This window comes from Leptodactylus fuscus, chromosome 5 (assembly GCF_031893055.1).
Source record: "Leptodactylus fuscus isolate aLepFus1 chromosome 5, aLepFus1.hap2, whole genome shotgun sequence".
Taxonomy (NCBI): domain Eukaryota; kingdom Metazoa; phylum Chordata; class Amphibia; order Anura; family Leptodactylidae; genus Leptodactylus; species Leptodactylus fuscus.
In genome coordinates, this window is record NC_134269.1 from 130,295,933 (window position 1) to 130,306,362 (window position 10,430).

At 40.1% G+C, this 10,430-nt stretch overlaps 1 protein-coding gene across 1 annotated transcript; it reads right to left on the bottom strand.

Annotated features, from left to right (window-relative positions):
• Positions 1 to 4,332: 4,332 nt before the first annotated feature.
• On the bottom strand, positions 4,333 to 8,761 carry LSM8 (LSM8 homolog, U6 small nuclear RNA associated). The gene is made up of 4 exons (XM_075276294.1): positions 8,645 to 8,761; positions 7,515 to 7,555; positions 6,711 to 6,838; positions 4,333 to 4,546 (listed from the first exon to the last, which is right to left on the bottom strand). Exons 1-4 carry the CDS (start codon positions 8,673 to 8,675, stop codon positions 4,456 to 4,458), a joined length of 291 nt encoding a protein of 96 aa, XP_075132395.1. The 5' UTR covers positions 8,676 to 8,761; the 3' UTR covers positions 4,333 to 4,455.
• Positions 8,762 to 10,430: the final 1,669 nt, after the last annotated feature.

Here is a 10,430-nt window from a genome sequence, read left to right on the forward strand (position 1 = left end):
TAAAAAAAAATAGGTCAAGGGAGGTGAAAAAAAAAAATCATAACTTTCCACGGTACTCCAGTGCCAACTGCATGTGACTGCTGAGGGGTCAAACAGCTGCCTCAGCAAAAGACGCTTAACTTCTCAGCAGTCATATGACCACTGAGGCCATTCAGCAAAAGGGATCTGGGGCATCACAGCCAGCCAGGAATTTCACTTCAAGAAGACACTGGAGAGGCAATACCGTGGCTCAGTGGTTAGAACTGCAGCCTTGCAGCGCTGGAGTCGTGGGTTTGAATCCTGCCAAGGACAAAACATCTGCAAGGAGTTTGTATGTTCTCCCTGTGTTTGCATGGATTTCCTCCCATACTCCAAAGACATACTGATAGGGAAAAGTGTACACTGTAAGCCCTATGGGGCTCTCAATCTATATCTATCTATCTATCTATCTATCTATCTATCTATATATAATAATAATAATAATAAAATAAAAGACACTGGAGCAGGAAGACCGGACCACACTAAGAGGACACCAGAGTACCAGGGACACATGACACTTTTTTTTTTTTTTTCCACCTCAACTAGCTTGTTTTTTTAAAAAAGAAAAAAAAAATACAATTTTTTTTCCCAGACAATGTCCTTATTTTAATTTTTAGAATAGTCATAAGTCATTTATTTAAAGGATTGTGCCAAGATTTCAACTTTTCACCTACCCACATGTAACCTGCCTGATCAGTGAGGGTCCATGCTCAACCTGCCACTCCATTATAACAGGGGTCACAGGACCCCTACAAATCAGGCAATTATCACCTATCCTGTGGAGTTAAAATGTTGGTATAATCTATATTATAAAAATGATTATGATTTACAAATGAATGGGGCTAAGTTGCAAAGGAGGTGTTGTTTCTTGGAGAAAAATGCAGGACATTTATTTTTTTAGATTTTACACAATCTCTTTTGTTTTTCTTAAAGGAGTTCTACAATAAAATTCCTTTAGCATCTTACAGTGTGAAGAAGTAAAATAACAGCCCAAGATGAGCTAGATGTGTTATCAGACTACAATGTTACAGGAGTCCATTTTGAAGAGCTTTTTGTATTTCTTTGACAACACTCAGTTTAGTGTCACTACAAATCCACTGGGCAGTCTTATTTCTTTGCTCTCTCTGCTTAATAAGGGTTTGCAATGGTTGTCCCACCATTATTCATTGCATAGACCAGAAGTAGTAAATATACTTGAGTATAGGGAAGGGTCTGAGTAAGTCTGTTACCCAGCACTCAGCTCATGAGGTGGACATGCACATTTCTACTATAATATGTAGGTCAATGTCATAACTCTTCAGTGAATTGTTATTTTCTTGAAAGCATGTTTAATCTTTAGGATCTATCCAATGAACCCTTTTAGTGTAGCTCTGCTACTTCTGGTAGCAGGATGTTTACTTACTGTATATATTCACTAGGGCAATCTTTCTGTATTTTCTTTATAAAAGACTGTTTTATGTCAAATTATTCTATTTTTAGTTACTACAAAAGAAAACTCCTGTAAACATCTCACCAAATAAATAAATATTTATATAAATCTCTTGCCGTTGTTGAGTCCTTTATAGAAATTTGCCAATGAATTCACGTTAATCTTCTAAGGCCGGGGTCCTACATGGCGTAAACTGACTCCATTACAGTTTATGGGGTCTGCGGGTGTCTTCAGGTAAGTTTTTTTTTAAGCAAACAAGCTCTCCGTCAACCCTCCCAAAATTGTTAGTTTTTTTTGTTGCAGATTTTGAATTTTCTGCTGAAATAGTAATATTAAAAATACACGTGTAAAATGTAGTAAGCCATTGAGTTCAATGGCTTACGTGCGTATTTTTGAGCCCGCAAAAATACGCGCGTAAGCCATTGAGCTCAATGGCTTACTACATTTTACACGTGTAAAATGGACAAAATGCACAAAGTGTAACTCCGTGTGAAGGCTCCTTTAAACAACATTGGTGCTGCAGTCAGCACTGAGGTTTAATTTGTTATTGATGTATTCAAGTTTGTTTCTGATAATATTGGGGGAAGGATATGAACTCAAGTCCATGTTGCATGGTGTTATCTGAACAGACAGGAGCATAATAAAATCATGTTTTCCTCTCCCTGCACTGTCAGCACATCTTCTGCACACAGGTTAAACCAAAAGTGCAAATATATTCAGCGCTACCTCAGAATGTATAGGGGCTACAGTGTGTCGGGGAAGATTAGTGTGCTGACCTCGCCTCAGTTTGTACATGTCACAGGAAAGTCTGGGAAATGTAGGCACAGGAGACAACCAGGACACAACCAGTGTTGCATCTGTGGTGGTGAAATGTATGTAGATACCTCAAGATGGTTGCTGAACAGAAGTCAAAAAGAAAAAGTTGCGGCACACAGCCCAACTCACGGTATCCTTGAATTAGAAAGCAGTGTCTTTCTGAGGCTACTGAAGCATGAACATCTACTTTGTGCAAACAACAAGCTAGATGTACCATAACTGAGAAAGGGGTTTTATACAGAAATTTTGTTTCAGCAGTCCAAATTACAGCACTAGCAGATAAGACTTTCAAGATCCTAGGAAAGCCGAGTAGCATATCTGTCAAATTAAGAAATGATTAGAGCAGGGAGGGGAATTTACTATATTTAATACTCAGCAGTCCCCATTACAGCATTATTTTACTTAACTAGCTTTCCAAGAAGCCTGAAAGGCAAATCCAGCAAACTCTGGCATGATTTTGAAGCAATAAGGGGAGTTCATTTTATAGTATATTACTATTACTATTCTATACTTATTAATCCTGCAGTCCACATTGCATTGAAAAGCTCTTTGGACATAATATGGCACAGCTATGTAGCAGTGAGTGGGATTTATTTATAGCAGTCACTTAACGCAGCCCAACATACTAGGCTATTCAACTTTCCCAGAAGTCTGATACAAGCCTGTAATTTCTTAGGTATATTTAGTATTCATCAGTCACTGCTACTGCATTATCTGGCATGTTGTTCACAAACATTTTTTGTTTACATTGGCATCTTCCTGCAGCTCCCATGATGCCTTCACTCAGAGCTGACTCACTCTCACTCTGCATGCATACATAAACAGTATAATGCTCTACATTAGCCCCCACAGAGTACAATCTGGATTGTGCATGCACAGTCCTGTTATATGGTGCTACACATAGAGGAGGTGCTTGCGCATGCAATGAGGGGGCAGCCTTCCAGCGATAATATGTCAGGATCTGGATATCCACAGGAGGAACAGGTAAGTATAATGGGTCTGAGGGGAAGGCTTCTTTCCACTGAAATTCCAGGGTGCAGATATCCATTAGACCAATACCCCAGAACATCAGCAGAAAGGCAAAAAAAAAAAAAAAAGGAATATATGTAAGTCACATAACCTACATATATTATAGTAAAACTGAAATTAACTAATTTAGAAAGTAAGGTGGGGGCTTATGCTTGAAATATTCATTTATCCTAGACAATCACACATAACCCAAATGAATTATATATATTCGAGTATAAGCCAAATTTTTCAGCACATTTTTTGTACTGAAAAAGCCCCCCTTGGCTCATGCTCGAGTCAGCAAAAAAAAAAATAATAATTTTAAAGGGGGGGGGGGGGTCTATGACCAGCTGCAATATCAATGTATAGAGTCTCCCATAAAATAGTGGGGAAAAAAAAGCTTTAAAAAAAATGAAAAAATAAAAGTTCTAAATCACTCCTTTCCCTAGAATACATACAAAAGTAGAAAATGACTGTGAAACACAAACACATTAGGTATCCATGTGTCTGAAAGTGCCCTCAAGCTCAGGGAAGGGGCAGACAGACAACCAAAACACCCCCTCCCCTTCCCCAGCACCTACTGCACCCAAAAACTCCGACCATTTTGACTTTTGAAATTTTCCAGTAGCTGCTGCATTTCCCCCCTAGGCTTATGCTCGAGTCAATACGTTTTCCCAGTTTTTTGTGGTAAAATTAGGGTAGGGGGGGTCGGCTTATACTCGAGTATATACGGTAATCTTTCCGTGTACCTTTCACTCTCTATACCATTCTTATCAGCACAAGGTTCCAAATTTCATTCACTATGTGCATATCCAGTGGAAGTGTACAGCTATTGTCTGCTCAGGAGAAAGCAGCAGTATATTTCAGCATGACAATACTTGAACTTAGAGTTATGTCAATGAATTTTGCAGTGACACATCTGGCCTCTTCCACCACATGATGTTGGGTATACTGTACTAGGTAATGCCATATTTGTTTTCTTTCCACCATATTAATTGCTGGGAATCAACTAGGCGTTCTGTTTTTGACCAAAAGCGTAAAGTAATATCACAGAACATAAAAACTTATAAACATTTTAATTTACAAAATAAGGTAGAACACACTCACAACAAAAAGAAATGGAATATCACATTCATTCAAAAGTATTCATTATAAAAATCCATGTACAGCTTCTTCACATCTGTTCAATTTACAACAGAGTTCAGAGGTTCTGCTCTGATATTCCCCAAGTCCAGTGCAGAGTCTGTCTCTTCATCAATCTCTCCAATAACAGCCCTGCAAAGACAAAAGATTTCATAACCTTATGCATTTGTGCTACCTACTGAACCTATGATAATTATTCATGGACAGCTGTATTAACAAAGTTTTGTATTTTTCAATGAAAGAATGCATAAGTTTCTGAGGGGAAAATTATATATATATATATATATATATATATATATATATATATATATATATATATATATATATATATCCACACTATACAAAGGGGGAAAAATAGTGCTAAGCATTCTGCAGATTTTCTAGATTTCTGCCACGTCTGAGCATAACCTAATAATGTTTGTTACTTACTTTGCTTCACTGCAAAGACTCAAAGGGGTTGACCGGGTTAAAAATTAATCCCCACACTAACCTAAACATCTTCCCCCGCCTACTTTCTAAATAACAATTTATCAAAAATGTATAATTACCCATATCCTTAGGGCGGTCATTTGACTGCTCCAGGGCCATTTGCTGGTTATACAGTAACTATCCGTTTCCAGGAATGGAACATCACTACTACTTCCCCACCACCACCACACACCTCCATCATGCTTACCTATCTTCCTTCCAGGCTTCCTCCTGACGGACAGCTCCTCCACTCTTTTCTGACTGCTGGCACGCTCTATAGTCCCAGCACTACTCTGCGCACTGCAGCAGAGGTGGATCGTCATCTGCAGAGCTTTAGAGCAGGGCTGGGACAGTAGTGCATGCTGGCAGAATCACAAAAGAAAGATGGGCTGTCCCGCAGGAGGAAGACTTGAAGGAAGAGAGGCAAGTATATAATGGGATTAGAGGTTGGGCTGAGTAGGTAGAGAAGGGCTAGTAGTTGGTGGGAGAGCTAGAGAGGGAGAGTGTATGGGAGAGAGGCGGGAGTGAGGAGAGAGGGTGCTACTGTGGAAGTTACATAGCAGGAAGATGAACCAAGTAAACCAATGCAGAAGATACCAGGAGCTGTACACAACAGTATTCCAACAGTATTGCCCACCATGTATACAGCAGCTACAGTACATTTTTGAGGCAATTTGCTAGTAAGACCTGTAAGCAGCTAGCTCCGGCATGAAGCATGCATATTTTAAGACAGCTGTTCTCTTCTCTATAACCCTTCTTATCCCAATGACTATAAATGAGATGCACTTGATTCTTGAAGATTAACCTAATAGATTCAGGTAGGCCATCAAAACAACTCTGTACCACTGATTTGGGTCCCAGGTGTCTGACCTCCTCCCCCCCAGATCTTAAAGAGGACCTTTCACCACTTTTGGGCACATGCAGTGTTATATACTGCCAGAAAGCCGACAGTGCGCTGAATTCAGCGCACTGTCGGCTTTCCCGATCCGTGCCCGGTGTACAGAGCTTACGGTGCCGGTACCGTAGTGCTCTATGGTCAGAAGGGCGTTTCTGACCATTAGCCAGGAACGTCCTTCTGCCTCGCGGCGCCAATTGCGCTGTACTGTGGAGCGGGGAGGAACGCCTCCTCCCTCTCCTGATAATACTCGTCTATGGACGAGCTGTGTGAGCAGAGGGAGGGGGCGTTCCTCCCCGCTCCACAGCACAGCGCGATAGGCGCCGCGAGGCAGAAGGACGTTCCTGGCTAATGGTCAGAAACGCCCTTCTGACCATAGAGCACTATGGTACCGGCACCGTAAGCTCTTTACACCGGGCACGGATCGGGAAAGCCGACAGTGCGCTGAATTCAGCGCACTGTCAGCTTTCCAGCAGTATATAACACTGCCTATGCCCAAAAGTGGTGAAAGGTCCTCTTTAAAAATGCAATACAAATTGTGTATTTAAAGGAGTTATCTGGTTTCTATGTGGATTCAGAAGGGGTAGATCTAAAGAAGACATTATACGTAACCATCTTAATGTATCCACATCTGGCTTTGGCCCAAAAAGTGCATTACTGTGAGGGGCAATATAAATGTTTGGCCAATGAGAAGTTGTGGATGTTCTGTTGTACGGTTCTCCACTTTATTTCCTCATCCTATATATAATGTGCTGTTTGCCCTGATATTTCTATCACATGTAATGCTACAGTAGTTGATATTTATTTGAAAAGCATACATTAAACATTTTAATAAAAAACACTCCTTGGAAAGATTATTGATATAAAGCATTGTGTTCACTTGTATTGCCTTTTTGGGGATTCACATACTTGCACCATATGTGTGATACTTACACATTGTCTCCTCTTACAATGTACAGTCCCAGCACTACTTGTTCTACTCCTTGTGAGGAACTAAATACCCGTTCATGACTCTCATCTAAAATTAGGTTAATAGTCTGATCAAAACCCTTAAGTGTTCCCTAAGAAAAAACACAAAAAAAACCAAATACATTAAACATGCCAGTATTAAAAAAGGTACACAACAGTCTACAGCCAGAGAATCAGTAGCCATATTAACTAGCCATCTAATTTAGATTGCTGTAGGCTACTCTTGATATAAATAAGTGTTGAAAATTAGTATTCATTACTGAAAACAATGCCAGTCCCTGCTTCCCGAACTCTTCTGAGACAAGAAATGCTGCTCAGCCAATCCCTGGCCACAGCAATGACTCGCCTTAGCCACAAATGACAAAGATTTGCAATGCACTTTTCATACACAAGAGACTGAAAATGCAGGAAGGTATGGAGTAGGGGAGTTAGTGGCTGCTGTACACACGCTCATTTCCATCACCAAGTCACTTGTTTTACATAAAGACAATTTACCTATCATACTTTTGGCATATCGGAAGAAACCAGAGTAAGCACAATGCAAACATGGAAAGAACATACAAACTCCATGCAGATTGCCCTTCATCGGGTTCACTGCATTTGACTAAGCAGCATTTCTTGTGCAAAGGATTGGCTTGGTGAAGAGAGAATTTTTTTTTTTTTTTTTGTTACTATTCTTGGCTGGGCATCTCCTTTAAAGCATCTACAGCAAAGGTACAATCAATACAAGTGAATAATATTTCAACAAGATATTCCAATATTTCTTACCACGATCATCCTCCCATCAGCGGTAATAACTGCAACCGTTCCTGCAAGATCCGTTAAGGCAATCTACAGCACGAACAGTATATAATAAAAATCCTGATTTAGGCTGGGGTCCCACATGGTGGTACTGCAGTCTATGGGACAGGCAATCAAAACATTTGAGGTTCAAGCCAACTGGAGGGTTAATAAAATAGTTAAAAAAAAAAAAACTATAAAAACTAAAAAGTTCAAATCACCCCCTTTCCCTAGAATACATATATAACAAAAAAAAAATAATAATAATACTGTGAAAAACATACACATTATGAATCTCTGTATCCAAAAACTTCCCCTCTACAAACTTATACAAATATTTTTCCAGCACAGTGAATGCTGTAGCGGGAACAAAAAATAAATAAAAAAAAACATTCCAAACTTCTGTTTTATTGCAGTTTCACCTCTGATAAAAATTTGAAGTAAAAAATATAAATAAAAATGACCAAAGCAATAGACTTTACCCAAAATGGTATCCTTGCTCACAAAAGAGACACCCTGTGTGAGACACGGTCCTGTTTTTGAATGCAGGAATACCTAATATATTTCTTGTTAATTTCTATATGCATTCTAGGGTAAGAGAGCGATGCGATACACTCCTGCTTTAGTTACATTACTAGGGACTTACTGGCATCACTGAACTCTGCTGTCTAAGGTCTGGTTCACAAGTGAGGCCAAGTTATGAAAACCACATAGACCTGGAAGCCAATAGATTTCTGTGCCTCCCATTCACTTTTATGGGAGTTGTGGAAACAGGGTAGCACATCTGACATGCATAGCAGACAGCATTCAATGACACCATGGCTACACAAGAAATAGGACATGGAGTCGGGTGGGCAGGGGTCTACATAGAGATAGCTGCAGGCTCCAGAGGTAGGGTTCACATCTATGATGCATATGCAGATACACCAGACATGTCACCTCCTTTAAGTTTATTAAACTGCAGACCAGTGTCTAGCTAAACAGACACACAAACTGCTGCAGATGCCATGTTACCCCTGCTCCTGTACACAAGGTATACTGCACCACCTGGGCTCACCCAACAACCCATACACAGCCCATGGGTACGGCCGCCCTGGCTGTAATCTAGCAAAGGATACGGTTGATATAATTTTCTAGCGCTGACGTCATCTTGCAGATCACTCAGGATATAAACCTCACGTTATGGCCGGGGAATACAAGGAATCCGCCAGATGAAGAGTCGCCTTTCATAACGTCATCATTCCGCGACCGAGGCTAACTCCGCCTTCCCCAGACAAAGCAGAACGACGTTGTAGTCGCCATGTTCCTAGTGAAATTTCATAGCAATTAGCTGTGCGGCTACAGTAAAATGGCTGACGAGAGCGGGACAGATCTCTTAATAGTCATGTGATAGTAATATTCTAGTAGAAAAGAAACGTTATTACGGCCACGTTTAAAAGTGTTTTCCAGTCAGCTAAAAGCTGCCGTCAGGAGTATAGATAAGGCAGCATAGATATGGTCTCATCCCTCACAGGAAAGATAGCCTAATAGGGAGAATATTCCCAGACCCATAACAATGCAGAGCGCACTGCCATTTCTTCACCAGAATTTAGCCAACAGGGCAGATGTATAAAAAGTGCCTACCCCAAGTAAAAAAACTATAAAAAAAAATTACCAAAACTACTTTTAATGAGAAAAGGGGCAGGGACGTTGGGTGGCGTGACAGTTAAGACATACTAAAAAGAATGAACATTATTACCAATGGGGACAGGTTTAAAATAAAGATTTCGTGAATTCTATAAGTGCCATAGACCTAGAATGAACAGGAGATACCAGTAGTCTATAGTGGAATGAGCGTATATTCCATAGAAACAGATGTATAATACATTTCCTGTGCCAGATAGACTGGGAATGGACAGGATATATATGTAGTGTATAATGGAATGAATATATATTCCATAGAAACTGATGTATAATACTTTTCCTGTGCTAGATGGACCTGAAATGAATAGGATATACCAGTAGTCTATAGTGGAATGAGCGTATATTCCATAGAAACACATGTATAATACATTTCCTGTGCCAGATAGACTGGGAATGAACAGGATATATATGTAGTGTATAATGGAATGAATATATATTCCATAGAAACTGATGTATAATACTTTTCCTGTGCTAGATGGACCTGAAATGAATAGGATATACCAGTAGTCTATAGTGGAATGAGTTTATATTCCATAGAAACAAATGTATAATACTTTACCTCTGCTTGATAGACCTGGAATGAACAGGATATATCTGAATCGTATAGCGGAATTTAAACATTTTACAAAGAAGGAGGTGCCCATTATTTTGTCTGTTTTTGATGCATCTGGAATGAATAGAATTAAAAGGGAACTCTGGGCTGGGCCTTTTTTTTCAGTATGGCTGGGTAGACCCCAGGGGGGAAAACAAAAACATCCACTCACCGTCTCAGCTCCAGCGCTGACACCTACAGTCCACCGTTCTGGTCTCCATCCGTTTCCTGGTCTGAGATGGGTCCTGGCATGTGACGCAGCAGGTCTGCTCAGCCAGTCATTGGCAGAAGTGGGACACCACTACAGCTGATGTAAAAAATGCCCAGCCCTGAGTTCTCCTTTAGGTTATATTTTCAATTCCGGAACATTTCGGGGAAAGGCGGTCATCTCATTATAGACAGCCACAATTTGCATATGCATTTGCAGCAATTTGTATATGCATGTGAAGGCAGAATATATTAGGCTGACTACCCTGTCATTCAAAGTGATGGTGGATCCATGCAGCACAGATTATCCTTCTTATATGTATAAATCATGTTAGAGAGTAGCATTATTGGAGCTCCTCTTTTTTCAAATATATATTACACCTACATCTTCCTTGCGGTATCATTTACATGAAAGGGAAACT